The following is a 16252-nucleotide window of genomic DNA, read 5'->3' on the forward strand; positions in this document are numbered from 1 at the left end:
ATCACTGAGAATGTCTCCTATCCATCACCAGAGATCAGAGGTGACATCACAGAGAATGTCTCCTATCCATCACCAGAGATCAGCGGTGACATCACTGAGAATGCCTCCTATCCATCACCAGAGATCAGAGGTGACATCACTGAGAATGCCTCCTATCCATCACCAGAGATCAGAGGTGACATCACTGAGAATGCCTCCTATCCATCACCAGAGATCAGAGGTGACATCACTGAGAATGCCACCTATCCATCACCAGAGATCAGTGGTGACATCACTGAGAATGCCACCTATCCATCACCAGAGATCAGCGGTGACATCACTGAGAATGTCTCCTATCCATCACCAGAGATCAGCGGTGACATCACTGAGAATGCCTCCTATCCATCACCAGAGATCAGAGGTGACATCACTGAGAATGTCTCCTATCCATCACCAGAGATCAGCGGTGACATCACTGAGAATGCCTCCTATCCATCACCAGAGATCAGAGGTGACATGACTGAGAATGCCTCCTATCCATCACCAGAGATCAGCGGTGACATCACTGAGAATGCCTCCTATCCATCACCAGAGATCAGCGGTGACATCACTGAGAATGTCTCCTATCCATCACCAGAGATCAGAGGTGACATCACTGAGAATGTCTCCTATCCATCACCAGAGATCAGCGGTGACATCACTGAGAATGCCTCCTATCCATCACCAGAGATCAGAGGTGACATCACTGAGAATGTCTCCTATCCATCACCAGAGATCAGAGGTGACATCACTGAGAATGTCTCCTATCCATCACTAGAGATCAGCGGTGACATCACTGAGAATGCCTCCTATCCATCACCAGAGATCAGAGGTGACATCACTGAGAATGCCTCCTATCCATCACCAGAGATCAGCGGTGACATCACTGAGAATGCCTCCTATCCATCACCAGAGATCAGAGGTGACATCACTGAGAATGCCTCCTATCCATCACCAGAGATCAGAGGTGACATCACTGAGAATGCCTCCTATCCATCACCAGAGATCAGCGGTGACATCACTGAGAATGCCTCCTATCCATCACCAGAGATCAGCGGTGACCTCACTGAAATTGCCGCTGTCACGGATCCCTTCTCCGTGGTGTCACTTATTCGTCACGTGCCCGCTCTCACACGTGACTTGGGGTTGTGCCTGCAAGAGTTAATCTATCTCCCCTCTCAGTCCTGCATTCAACCTCTGTCCTATGCTGTAATGGGAGCATAAATCACACACCGACCCAGGCCGCACACCCGCTCATACACGCTGCCACCACTCATCGAATACATGGGCGATGAGTCCCGGAACTAATAATACTAATAATGTCTATCACTCATAAGGCTCACACACCTTAGGCTATGGATTCTTTTAGAACATTCAAGGTTCAACTTGTTAAAGTTTTATACTTTAATAACAAAAGGTTCAATGCTTACAATAAGAAAAAGGTATAAAAATATGATAATAAAAAGATACAACTTATGCAAAACAGTATAAAATAAAGAGGAGAAACTTACAGAAATTATCTAACTAGTAGTTGCTTCTGCTGCCTGAGGGTAGGACGATGTAGATTGGATCACACCAGCTTCTCAGGCTGCCCTCATCATGTGAACACCATTCTCTGTCTGCAGCCTAAATTTATAACTTTGATCTGGAGGTCAGGTTTCTAGACCGGCCCCTCATATTAATATCATAATTGCTGGCTTTTTGATTGGCCACGGCCGCTCAACTAATGAATATATATTATTTTCCTCTTGAGACACTTGTGAAAAGGTTCTCAGGAATAGATCACCTCAGTCCGCAATTAGCATCTCCCCTCCAAGCGCTAGGAGGTGTCAAGTGCTACCTTTCTTCTTTGCCATAGCTAGACCTCCTGGTGAGATATGGAGACACAATTTCTACTAGTCCCAAGGAAGTACCTATTAACACCTAGACTTGCGACTTGCCTTCAGGACAGATGTTACATTATCACTAGTCACACATATAACCCTAGACATATATCACTACACACATATAGATATATACACATATTTCACCACAGCCGCCCTTAGTATTCTGATGGGCAGTGAGTGGCAGTGTGTTTGTGTGTGCCCTGTACCCGGTCCACCCGGATTGTATCCAGCTTGTCTCTGTTCTCTCTGTTATCAGTCTTTAATGGCCAAGCTTTCTAGTATGAAAATCAAGGTGGGTCAGACGCACTATGAAAAGCAGCGGGTGGAGCACAAGTGCCAAACGTTAAAGGTGCAGTAACATTACCCTCCGACCCCCCGGTTTTGTGACTTTGCAGTGCGCTCCTTCAGGCATGACTGATTGTTGTGCAGTGACATCCTAGCGCCACCTGGTGGCGCTGTCCATTTCCTCTTCGCATATTTACCATCTTCCTTGTGTTTGGGGGAGGTGGGCATGGGTGGTCATCACTTCACCTGCTGTGTGGCATTATTTGACCATTCTCCTTCGCATGCTGCTTTGGTGTGAACATTTTGTTTTCTTAAAATGGTAGAGCAGCGCTGGAAAATCGGTAAAAACTTAAGCCCCTCCTACCCCAAGGTCACATGATATTTATTGGCGTTCGAGGGCGGGGTTATACTCTAGATTGGCGGGTTAGATAAGAAAACTCGTTTTGTTTGGGGGATTATTTTCTGCTCTTTGGGTACCAGTTTTTGGTTATTTTGCTCCTTCCACATCCAGAGCTGCACTCCTAATTCTGCCTTCGGAGCACAGAACAGTTTAGCTCCGCCCCTGTCTGTAGCTTGTGACCTAGCAGCAGAACTCCCACAATGCATTGTTCTTCCATTATGGAAAACACGCAGAATTGTGAATTCAGCTGTTGGATGAGAACAGAGAAAAAAATCCTCAAAAATGACATCAACATGAAGAAAAAATGATCGGAATTTCAGATTTAGACCAATATTTTCCTGTAAATTTTAATCTGAGGTTGAAAAAAATAAATTGTGCAGAATTTTCCTGTGACTCCGACTGTCAATTTTCAGGATGAACTAGACATGTTAAAGGAAGAACTGGAGCTGAAGGAGGCGGATATTAAGAAGCTGCAAGAGAATGTTGACTCCCCACTGGTGACGGCTAAAGGGGCCACAGACAGAGGTGAGGGCCACACGGTTATCGAGGTGAAATCTCTTGGGATATGTCACAGATCCCTTCTCCGTGGTGTGACTAATTTGTCACGTATCCGCTCTCAGCACGTGACTTGGGTTGTGCCTGCAAGGGTTAATCTATCTCCCCACTCTGTCCCTCATTCAACCTCTGTCCTATGCTGTAATGGGAGCATAAATCACACACCGACCCGGCCACACACCCGCTCATACACGCTGCCACCACTCACTGAATACATGGGCGATGAGTCCCGGAAATATTACTACTACTGTCTGCCAATCATAAGGCTCACACACCTTAGGCTATGGATTCTTTTAGAACATTCAAGGTTCAACTTGTTAAAGTTTTATACTTTAATGCAAAAAAGGTTCAGTGCTTACAGTAAGAAAAAGTAATAAAAATATGACAATAAAAAGACATACAACTGATGCAAAACAGTATAAAATAAACAGGAGAAACTTACAGAAATCATCTAACTGGTAGTTTGTTTTCTGCTCCCTGGGGGGGGTGGGGGGTGAATGGAGTTGTGAAACACATCAGCGTTTGCTGCCCTCACATGTGAACACGTTTCTCTGTATACAGCCCTAATTTGTAGCTTTGGTCTGGAGGTCAGGTTTCTAGACCAGCCCCTCAGGTTAATATCATAATAGCTTGTTTTTTGATTGGACCACGGCCGCGCCCCCCAATGAATATATTATTTTCTCTTGAGATCCTTTGTGTAAAAGCTCTCACAGAGATACTGTCAGGCCGTAATTAGCATCTCTCTTCCAAGAGCTAGGAGGTGTCAAATGTTACCTTTCTTCTGGGCTTCCAGCAGGACCCCCTGGTGAGATTGGAAACAGAAGTCTACTTGTCTCAGGAAAATACATATTAACACCTGGGTGCGACCTGCAGCTTTTCAAGACAGATGTTACATTATTGCCAGTGACACAATAAATCTATACATAGTCCACTGCATGTATGTGTGTGTGTATATATGTGTGTGTGTATGTATATATATATATATATATATGTATATATATATATATATATATATATATATATATATATATATATAATATATTTAGACTGTGGCCCGATTCTAACGCATCGGGTATTCTAGAATATGCATGTCCCCGTAGTATATGGACGATGATGATTCCAGAATTCGCGGCAGACTGTGCCCGTCGCTGATTGGTCGAGGGAACCTTTATGACATCATCGTCGCCATAGCAACCATTGTGACATCTACGTCGATACTGTGCCCGTCGCTGATTGGTCGAGGCCTGGCGGCCTCGACCAATCAGGGACGCGGGATTTCCATTATGACATCATCATCGCCATGCTGTGCCCATCGCTGATTGGTCGAGGCCTGGCGGCCTCGACCAATCAGAGACGCGGGATTTCCAGGACAGACAGACAGACAGACAGAGGGACGGAAAAACCCTTAGACAATTATGTATATACTAGATTGTGGCCCGATTCTAACGCATCGGGTATTCTAGAATATGCATGTCCCTGTAGTATATGGACAATGATGATTCCAGAATTTGCGGCAGACTGTGCCCGTCGCTGATTGGTCGAGGCAACCTTTATGACATCATCGTCGCCATGGCAACCATTATGACATCTACGTCGATACTGTGCCCGTCGCTGATTGGTCGAGGCCTGGTGGCCTCGACCAATCAGAGACGCGGGATTTCCATTATGACATCATCATCGCCATGCTGTGCCCGTCGCTGATTGGTCGAGGCCTGGCGGCCTCGACCAATCAGAGACGCGGGATTTCCAGGACAGACAGACAGACAGAAAGACAGACAGACAGACAGACAGACGGGAAAACCCTTAGACAATTATATATATAGATATGTATATATAGATTCAAACAAAAACCAGGCAGCACTCCATTGTTTCTTCATTCATCGTGCAGTGTTTAATTACACCCACATGTCTGTCCGACGTTTCGGCTCTAAATGAGCCTTTCTCATTTAGAGCCGAAACGTCGGACAGACATGTGGGTGTAATTAAACACTGCACGATGAATGAAGAAACAATGGAGTGCTGCCTGGTTTTTGTTTGAATCTATGGACTTTGGATAGCTAGTGGACGGGCTTCTTGAAGGCTTTGCACCCAGAAGATAAGTTTAAAAGTGTTGTGCTGTTCCCTTTTTTGTACGATTATATGTATATATCATATACACACACGTACTATATTTAACTGCGGGATGCTTTCACAGTGCGCTAATATTCACATTCTTAGGTCCTATCGATCTCCCCCTAGTGGTGACTGCAGACAGGATCTTATCATGTATCTCTGTATACAGGGAGCTCCCCCTAGTGGTGGCTGCAGACAGGATCTTGTCATGTATCTCTGTATACAGGGAGCTCCCCCTAGTGGTGACTGCAGACAGGATCTTATCATGTATCTCTATATACAGGGAGCTCCCCCTAGTGGTGACTGCAGACAGGATCTTCTCATGTATCTCTGTATACAGGGAGCTCCCCCTAGTGGTGGCTGCAGACAGGATCTTCTCATGTATCTCTGTATACAGGGAGCTCCCCCTAGTGGTGGCTGCAGACAGGATCTTGTCATGTATCTCTGTATACAGGGAGCTCCCCCTAGTGGTGGCTCCAGACAGGATCTTATCATGTATCTCTGTATACAGGGAGCTCCCCCTTTTGGTGGCTGCAGACAGGATCTTATCATGTATCTCTGTATACAGGGAGCTCCCCCTAGTGGTGGCTGCAGACAGGATCTTGTCATGTATCTCTGTATACAGGGAGCTCCCCCTAGTGGTGACTGTAGACAGGATCTTATCATGTATCTCTATATACAGGGAGCTCCCCCTAGTGGTGGCTGCAGACAGGATCTTGTCATGTATCTCTGTATACAGGGAGCTCCCCCTAGTGGTGACTGCAGACAGGATCTTCTCATGTATCTCTGTCTACAGGGAGCTCCCCCTAGTGGTGGCTGCAGACAGGATCTTCTCATGTATCTCTGTATACAGGGAGCTCCCCCTAGTGGTGGCTGCAGACAGGATCTTGTCATGTATCTCTGTATACAGGGAGCTCCCCCTAGTGGTGGCTGCAGACAGGATCTTACCATGTATCTCTGTATACAGGGAGCTCCCCCTAATGGTGACTGCAGACAGGATCTTATCATGTATCTCTGTATACAGGGAGCTCCCCCTAGTGGTGGCTGCAGACAGGATCTTATCATGTATCTCTGTATACAGGGAGCTCCCCCTAGTGGTGGCTGCAGACAGGATCTTGTCATGTATCTCTGTATACAGGGAGCTCCCCCTAGTGGTGGCTGCAGACAGGATCTTATCATGTATCTCTGTATACAGGGAGCTCCCCCTAGTGGTGACTGCAGACAGGATCTTATCATGTATCTCTGTATACAGGGAGCTCCCCCTAGTGGTGGCTGCAGACAGGATCTTATCATGTATCTCTGTATACAGGGAGCTCCCCCTAGTGGTGGCTGCAGACAGGATCTTGTCATGTATCTCTGTATACAGGGAGCTCCCCCTAGTGGTGGCTGCAGACAGGATCTTATCATGTATCTCTGTATACAGGGAGCTCCCCCTAGTGGTGACTGCAGACAGGATCTTATCATGTATCTCTGTATACAGGGAGCTCCCCCTAGTGGTGACTGCAGACAGGATCTTATCATGTATCTCTGTATACAAGGAGCTCCCCCTAGTGGTGGCTGCAGACAGGATCTTATCATGTATCTCTGTACACAGGGAGCTCCCCCTAGTGGTGACTGCAGACAGGATCTTATCATGTATCTCTGTATACAGGGAGCTCCCCCTAGTGGTGACTGCAGACAGGATCTTATCATGTATCTGTATACAAGGAGCTCCCCCTAGTGGTGGCTGCAGACAGGATCTTATCATGTATCTCTGTACACAGGGAGCTCCCCCTAGTGGAGACTGCAGACAGGATCTTATCATGTATCTCTGTATACAGGGAGCTCCCCCTAGTGGTGACTGCAGACAGGATCTTATCATGTATCTCTGTATACAAGGAGCTCCCCCTAGTGGTGGCTGCAGACAGGATCTTATCATGTATCTCTGTACACAGGGAGCTCCCCCTAGTGGTGGCTGCAGTCAGGATCTTATCATGTAGCTCTGTACACAGGGAGCTCCCCCTAGGGGTGGCTGCAGACAGGATCTTATCATGTATCTCTGTACACAGGGAGCTCCCCCTAGTGGTGGCTGCAGACAGGATCTTATCATGTATCTCTATATACAGGGAGCTCCCCCTAGTGGTGGCTGCAGACAGGATCTTGTCATGTATCTCTGTATACAGGGAGCTCCCCCTAGTGGTGGCTGCAGACAGGATCTTATCATGTATCTCTGTATACAGGGAGCTCCCCCTAGTGGTGACTGCAGACAGGATCTTATCATGTATCTCTGTATACAGGGAGCTCCCCCTAGTGGTGACTGCAGACAGGATCTTATCATGTATCTCTGTATACAAGGAGCTCCCCCTAGTGGTGGCTGCAGACAGGATCTTATCATGTATCTCTGTACACAGGGAGCTCCCCCTAGTGGTGACTGCAGACAGGATCTTATCATGTATCTCTGTATACAGGGAGCTCCCCCTAGTGGTGACTGCAGACAGGATCTTATCATGTATCTGTATACAAGGAGCTCCCCCTAGTGGTGGCTGCAGACAGGATCTTATCATGTATCTCTGTACACAGGGAGCTCCCCCTAGTGGAGACTGCAGACAGGATCTTATCATGTATCTCTGTATACAGGGAGCTCCCCCTAGTGGTGACTGCAGACAGGATCTTATCATGTATCTCTGTATACAAGGAGCTCCCCCTAGTGGTGGCTGCAGACAGGATCTTATCATGTATCTCTGTACACAGGGAGCTCCCCCTAGTGGTGGCTGCAGTCAGGATCTTATCATGTAGCTCTGTACACAGGGAGCTCCCCCTAGGGGTGGCTGCAGACAGGATCTTATCATGTATCTCTGTACACAGGGAGCTCCCCCTAGTGGTGGCTGCAGACAGGATCTTATCATGTATCTCTATATACAGGGAGCTCCCCCTAGTGGTGGCTGCAGACATGATCTTATCATGTATCTCTGTACACAGGGAGCTCCCCCTAGTGGTGGCTGCAGACAGGATCTTATCATGTATCTCTGTACACAGGGAGCTCCCCCTAGTGGTGGCTGCAGACAGGATCTTACCATGTATCTCTGTATACAGGGAGCTCTCCCTAGTGGTGGCTGCAGACAGGATCTTGTCATGTATCTCTGTATACAGGGAGCTCCCCCTAGTGGTGACTGCAGACAGGATCTTATCATGTATCTCTGTATACAGGGAGCTCCCCCTAGTGGTGGCTGCAGACAGGATCTTATCATGTATCTCTGTATACAGGGAGCTCCCCCTAGTGGTGGCTGCAGACAGGATCTTGTAATGTATCTCTGTATACAGGGAGCTCCCCCTAGTGGTGGCTGCAGACAGGATCTTATCATGTATCTCTGTATACAGGGAGCTCCCCCTAGTGGTGGCTGCAGACAGGATCTTGTCATGTATCTCTGTACACAGGGAGCTCCCCCTAGTGGTGGCTGCAGACAGGATCTTATCATGTATCTCTGTACACAGGGAGCTCCCCCTAGTGGTGGCTGCAGACAGGATCTTATCATGTATCTCTGTATACAGGGAGCTCCCACTAGTGGTGGCTGCAGTGGATTTGGAGTTCTGTATTAAAAAATGGAGCTTCTTTTAAGACATGAAAAGACTCTTATAGTAGCAAATGAGATCTTAATGTAAAACAGTAACTACATATACTATATATACAGTATACTTTACTTATGGAAAGCCTTTCCCGTCAATCTCTGTGAGGCCCAAACAGAGCCAGGATTGTGTCTCCTACCCTGAGATTATCATAGAAACCTGAGACGATTTTGTGGGTTATGGTCACTAGTGAACTCAGGCAGTTAAAGATGTAATACATAAAAGAAAATGTATAATCTTACAGTAGTTATATTCTTGTACATAGGAGCAGTATTATAGTAGTTATAGTCTTGTACATAGGGGCAGTATTATAGTAGTTATATTCTTGCACATAGGAGCAGTATTATAGTAGTTATAGTCTTGTACATAGGAGCAGTATTATAGTAGTTATATTCTTGTACATAGGAGCAGTATTATAGTAGTTATATTCTTGTACATAGGAGCAGTATTATAGTAGTTATATTCTTGTACATAGGAGCAGTATTATAGTAGTTATATTCTTGTACATAGGGGCAGTATTATAGTAGTTATATTCTTGTACATAGGAGCAGTATTATAGTAGTTATATTCTTGTACATAGGGGCAGTAGTATAGTAGCTATATTCTTGTACATAGGAGCAGTATTATAGTAGTTATATTCTTGTATATAGGAGCAGTATTATAGTAGTTATATTCTTGTACATAGGGGCAGTATTATAGTAGTTATATTCCTGTACATAGGGGCAGTATTATAGTAGTTATATTCTTGTACATAGGATCAGTATTATAGTAGTTATATTCTTGTACATAGGGGCAGTATTATAGTAGTTATATTCTTGTACATAGGGGCAGTATTATAGTAGTTATAGTCTTGTACATAGGGGCAGTAATATAGTAGTTATATTCTTGTACATAGGGGGCAGTATTATAGTAGTTATATTCTTGTACATAGGAGCAGTATTATAGTAGTTATATTCTTGTACATAGGAGCAGTATTATAGTAGTTATATTCTTGTACATAGGGGCAGTATTATAGTAGTTATATTCTTGTACATAGGGGCAGTATTATAGTAGTTATATTCTTGTACATAGGGGCAGTATTATAGTAGTTATAGTCTTGTACATAGGGGCAGTATTATAGTAGTTATATTCTTGTACATAGGGGGCAGTATTATGGTAGTTATATTCTTGTACATAGGAGCAGTATTATAGTAGTTATATTCTTGTACATAGGGGGCAGTATTATAGTAGTTATATTCTTGTACATAGGAGCAGTATTATAGTAGTTATATTCTTGTACATAGGGGGCAGTATTATAGTAGTTATATTCTTGTACATAGGGGCAGTATTATAGTAGTTATATTCTTGTACATAGGGGGCAGTATTATAGTAGTTATATTCTTGTACATAGGAGCAGTATTATAGTAGTTATATTCATGTACATAGGGAGCAGTATTATAGTAGATATACTCTTGTACGTAGGGGCAGTAATATAGTAGTTATATTCTTGTACATAGGAGCAGTATTATAGTAGTTATATTCTTGTACATGGGGCAGTATTATAGTAGTTATATTCTTGTACATGGGGCAGTATTATAGTAGTTATATTCTTGTACATAGGGGCAGTATTATAGTAGTTATATTCTTGTACATGGGGCAGTATTATAGTAGTTATATTCTTGTACATGGGGCAGTATTATAGTAGTTATATTCTTGTACATGGGGCAGTATTATAGTAGTTATATTCTTGTACATAGGGGCAGTATTATAGTAGTTATATTCTTGTACATAGGGGCAGTATTATAGTAGTTATATTCTTGTACATAGGGGCAGTATTATAGTAGTTATATTCTTGTACATAGGAGCAGTATTATAGTAGTTATATTCTTGTACATAGGGGGCAGTATTATAGTAGTTATATTCTTGTACATAGGGGCAGTATTATAGTAGTTATATTCTTGTACATAGGGGGCAGTATTATAGTAGTTATATTCTTGTACATAGGGGCAGTATTATAGTAGTTATATTCTTGTACATAGGAGCAGTATTATAGTAGATATATTCTTGTACATAGGGGCAGTATTATAGTAGTTATATTCTTGTACATAGGGAGCAGTATTATAGTAGATATACTCTTGTACGTAGGGGCAGTATTATAGTAGTTATATTCTTGTACATAGGGAGCAGTATTATAGTAGTTATATTCTTGTACATAGGGGCAGTATTATAGTAGTTATATTCTTGTACATAGGGGCAGTATTATAGTAGTTATATTCTTGTATATATGAGCAGTATTATAGTAGTTACCGTATATACTCGAGTATAAGCCGACCCGAGTATAAGCCGAACCCCCTAATTTTGCCACAAAAAACTGGGAAAACTTATTGACTCGAGTATAAGCCTAGGGTGGAAAATACAGCAGCTACCGGTGAATTTCAAAAATTAAAATAGATGCTCCATACCGTTGATTATTGCCCCATAGATGCTCCATATATAGCTGTGCCATATATAACGCTGCTGCTGCAATAAAAAAAAAAAAAACCACATACTCACCTCTCTTGCTTGCAGCTCCTCAGCGTCCCGTCCCGGCGTCTCTCTGCACTGACTGATCAGGCAGAGGGCGGCGCGCACACTATATGCGTCATCGCGCCCTCTGACCTGAACAGTCAGAACAAGAGGACGCAAAGACAGAGCGGCGCCCGGCGGGTGGAACGTGGACAGGTGAATATAAAATACTCACCTAGTCCCGGCGATCCTGACGCTCCCCCTGCCTGTCACACTGTCTCCGGGTGCCGCAGCTCTTCCTCTGTCAGCGGTCACCGGCACCGCTGATTAGAGAAATGAATAGGCGGCTCCGCCCCTATGGGAGTGGAGTCCATATTCATTTCTCTAATGAGCGGTCCCACGTGACCGCTGAACAGGGGAAGAGCTGCGGCACCCGGAGACAGTGTGACAGGCAGGGGGAGCGCCAGGATCGCCGGGACTAGGTGAGTATGCCTCAGCGCCCTCTCCCCCTCACCCGCCGACCCTGCCACAGACCGTGACTCGAGTATAAGCCAAGAGGGGCACTTTCAGCCCAAAAATTTGGTCTGAAAATCTCGGCATATACTCGAGTATATACGGTATATTCTTGTACATAGGGGCAGTATTATAGTAGTTATATTCTTGTACATAGGGGCAGTATTATAGTAGTTATATTCTTGTGCATAGGGGCAGTATTATAGTAGTTATATTCTTGTACATAGAGGGCAGTATTATAGTAGTTATATTCTTGTACATAGGGGCAGTATTATAGTAGTTATATTCTTGTACATAGGAGCAGTATTATAGTAGTTATATTCTTGTACATAGGGGCAGTAATATAGTAGTTATATTCTTGTACATAGGGGGCAGTATTATAGTAGTTATATTCGTGTACATAGGAGCAGTATTATAGTAGTTATATTCTTGTACATCGGGGCAGTATTATAGTAGTTATATTCTTGTACATAGGAGCAGTATTATAGTAGTTACATTCTTGTACATAGGGGCAGTATTATAGTAGTTATATTCTTGTACATAGGGGCAGTAATATAGTAGTTATATTCTTGTACATAGGGGCAGTAATATAGTAGTTATATTCTTGTACATAGGGGCAGCATTATAGCAGTTATATTCTTGTACATAGGGGCAGTATTATAGTAGTTATATTCTTGTACATAGGGGCAGTATTATAGTAGTTATATTCTTGTACATAGGGGCAGTAATATAGTAGTTATATTCTTGTACATAGGGGCAGTATTATAGTAGTTATATTCTTGTACATAGGGGCAGTATTATAGTAGTTATATTCTTGTACATAGGGGCAGTAATATAGTAGTTATATTCTTGTACATAGGGGCAGCATTATAGTAGTTATATTCTTGTACATAGGGGCAGTATTATAGTAGTTATATTCTTGTACATAGGGGCAGTATTATAGTAGTTATATTCTTGTACATAGGGGCAGTAATATAGTAGTTATATTCTTGTACATAGGGGCAGTATTATAGTAGTTATATTCTTGTACATAGGAGCAGTATTATAGTAGTTATATTCTTGTACATATGGGCAGTATTATAGTAGTTATATTCTTGTACATCGGGGCAGTATTATAGTAGTTATATTCTTGTACATAGGAGCAGTATTATAGTAGTTACATTCTTGTACATAGGGGCAGTATTATAGTAGTTATATTCTTGTACATAGGAGCAGTATTATAGTAGTTACATTCTTGTACATAGGGGCAGTATTATAGTAGTTATATTCTTGTACATAGGAGCAGTATTATAGTAGTTACATTCTTGTACATAGGGGCAGTATTATAGTAGTTATATTCTTGTACATAGGAGCAGTATTATAGTAGTTATATTCTTGTACATATGGGCAGTATTATAGTAGTTATATTCGTGTACATAGGAGCAGTATTATAGTAGTTATATTCTTGTACATCGGGGCAGTATTATAGTAGTTATATTCTTGTACATAGGAGTAGTATTATAGTAGTTACATTCTTGTACATAGGGGCAGTATTATAGTAGTTATATTCTTGTACATAGGGGCAGTATTATAGTAGTTATATTCTTGTACATAGGAGCAGTATTATAGTAGTTATATTCTTGTACATAGGGGCAGTATTATAGTAGTTATATTCTTGTACATAGGGGCAGTATTATAGTAGTTATATTCGTGTACATAGGAGCAGTATTATATTAGTTATATTCTTGTACATCGGGGCAGTATTATAGTAGTTATATTCTTGTACATAGGAGCAGTATTATAGTAGTTATATTCTTGTACATCGGGGCAGTATTATAGTAGTTATATTCTTGTACATAGGAGCAGTATTATAGTAGTTACATTCTTGTACATAGGGGCAGTATTATAGTAGTTATATTCTTGTACATATGGGCAGTATTATAGTAGTTATATTCTTGTACATAGGGGCAGTATTATAGTAGTTATATTCTTGTACATAGGAGCAGTATTATAGTAATATTCTTGTACATAGGGGCAGTATTATAGTAGTTATATTCGTGTACATAGGAGCAGTATTATAGTAGTTATATTCTTGTACATCGGGGCAGTATTATAGTAGTTATATTCTTGTACATAGGAGCAGTATTATAGTAGTTATATTCTAGTACATAGGAGCAGTATTATAGTAGTTATATTCTTGTACATAGGAGCAGTATTATAGTAGTTATATTCTTGTACATAGGGGCAGTATTATAGTAGTTACATTCTTGTACATAGGGGCAGTATTATAGTAGTTATATTCTTGTACATAGGGGCAGTAATATAGTAGTTATATTCTTGTACATAGGGGCAGTAATATAGTAGTTATATTCTTGTACATAGGGGCAGTAATATAGTAGTTATATTCTTGTACATAGGGGCAGTAATATAGTAGTTATATTCTTGTACATAGGGGCAGCATTATAGCAGTTATATTCTTGTACATAGGGGCAGTATTATAGTAGTTATATTCTTGTACATAGGGGCAGTATTATAGTAGTTATATTCTTGTACATAGGGGCAGTATTATAGTAGTTATATTCTTGTACATAGGGGCAGTATTATAGTAGTTATATTCTTGTACATAGGGGCAGTAATATAGTAGTTATATTCTTGTACATAGGGGCAGTATTATAGTAGTTATATTCTTGTACATAGGAGCAGTATTATAGTAGTTATATTCTTGTACATCGGGGCAGTATTATAGTAGTTATATTCTTGTACATAGGGGCAGTATTATAGTAGTTATATTCTTGTACATAGGGGCAGTAATATAGTAGTTATATTGTTGTACATAGGGGCAGTATTATAGTAGTTATATTCTTGTACATAGGAGCAGTATTATAGTAGTTATATTCTTGTACATATGGGCAGTATTATAGTAGTTATATTCTTGTACATCGGGGCAGTATTATAGTAGTTATATTCTTGTACATAGGAGCAGTATTATAGTAGTTACATTCTTGTACATAGGGGCAGTATTATAGTAGTTATATTCTTGTACATAGGAGCAGTATTATAGTAGTTACATTCTTGTACATAGGGGCAGTATTATAGTAGTTATATTCTTGTACATAGGAGCAGTATTATAGTAGTTACATTCTTGTACATAGGGGCAGTATTATAGTAGTTATATTCTTGTACATAGGAGCAGTATTATAGTAGTTATATTCTTGTACATATGGGCAGTATTATAGTAGTTATATTCGTGTACATAGGAGCAGTATTATAGTAGTTATATTCTTGTACATCGGGGCAGTATTATAGTAGTTATATTCTTGTACATAGGAGTAGTATTATAGTAGTTACATTCTTGTACATAGGGGCAGTATTATAGTAGTTATATTCTTGTACATAGGGGCAGTATTATAGTAGTTATATTCTTGTACATAGGAGCAGTATTATAGTAGTTATATTGTACATAGGGGCAGTATTATAGTAGTTATATTCTTGTACATAGGGGCAGTATTATAGTAGTTATATTCGTGTACATAGGAGCAGTATTATATTAGTTATATTCTTGTACATCGGGGCAGTATTATAGTAGTTATATTCTTGTACATAGGAGCAGTATTATAGTAGTTATATTCTTGTACATCGGGGCAGTATTATAGTAGTTATATTCTTGTACATAGGAGCAGTATTATAGTAGTTACATTCTTGTACATAGGGGCAGTATTATAGTAGTTATATTCTTGTACATATGGGCAGTATTATAGTAGTTATATTCTTGTACATAGGGGCAGTATTATAGTAGTTATATTCTTGTACATAGGAGCAGTATTATAGTAATATTCTTGTACATAGGGGCAGTATTATAGTAGTTATATTCGTGTACATAGGAGCAGTATTATAGTAGTTATATTCTTGTACATCGGGGCAGTATTATAGTAGTTATATTCTTGTACATAGGAGCAGTATTATAGTAGTTATATTCTTGTACATAGGAGCAGTATTATAGTAGTTATATTCTTGTACATAGGAGCAGTATTATAGTAGTTATATTCTTGTACATAGGGGCAGTATTATAGTAGTTACATTCTTGTACATAGGGGCAGTATTATAGTAGTTATATTCTTGTACATAGGGGCAGTAATATAGTAGTTATATTCTTGTACATAGGGGCAGTAATATAGTAGTTATATTCTTGTACATAGGGGCAGTAATATAGTAGTTATATTCTTGTACATAGGGGCAGTAATATAGTAGTTATATTCTTGTACATAGGGGCAGCATTATAGCAGTTATATTCTTGTACATAGGGGCAGTATTATAGTAGTTATATTCTTGTACATAGGGGCAGTATTATAGTAGTTATATTCTTGTACATAGGGGCAGTATTATAGTAGTTATATTCTTGTACATAGGGGCAGTATTA

At 41.2% G+C, this 16252-nt stretch overlaps 1 protein-coding gene across 17 annotated transcripts in view; it reads left to right on the forward strand.

Moving 5' to 3' along the window:
* Positions 1–16252, forward strand: part of PPFIBP1 (PPFIB scaffold protein 1) — a 68608-nt gene that overhangs the window by 28411 nt on the left and 23945 nt on the right. For 9 of the 17 annotated variants that reach the window (XM_077266930.1, XM_077266922.1, XM_077266916.1 and 6 more), the window contains exons 8-9: positions 2161–2253; positions 3003–3114. In XM_077266930.1, the coding sequence (XP_077123045.1) occupies positions 2161–2253; positions 3003–3114 (205 nt within the window). The remainder of the gene's footprint in view (positions 1–2160; positions 2254–3002; positions 3115–16252) is intronic. The other 8 variants (XM_077266925.1, XM_077266926.1, XM_077266927.1 and 5 more) reach the window with 1 other exon arrangement.

This window comes from Ranitomeya variabilis, chromosome 5 (genome assembly GCF_051348905.1).
Source record: "Ranitomeya variabilis isolate aRanVar5 chromosome 5, aRanVar5.hap1, whole genome shotgun sequence".
Taxonomy (NCBI): Eukaryota; Metazoa; Chordata; class Amphibia; order Anura; family Dendrobatidae; genus Ranitomeya; species Ranitomeya variabilis.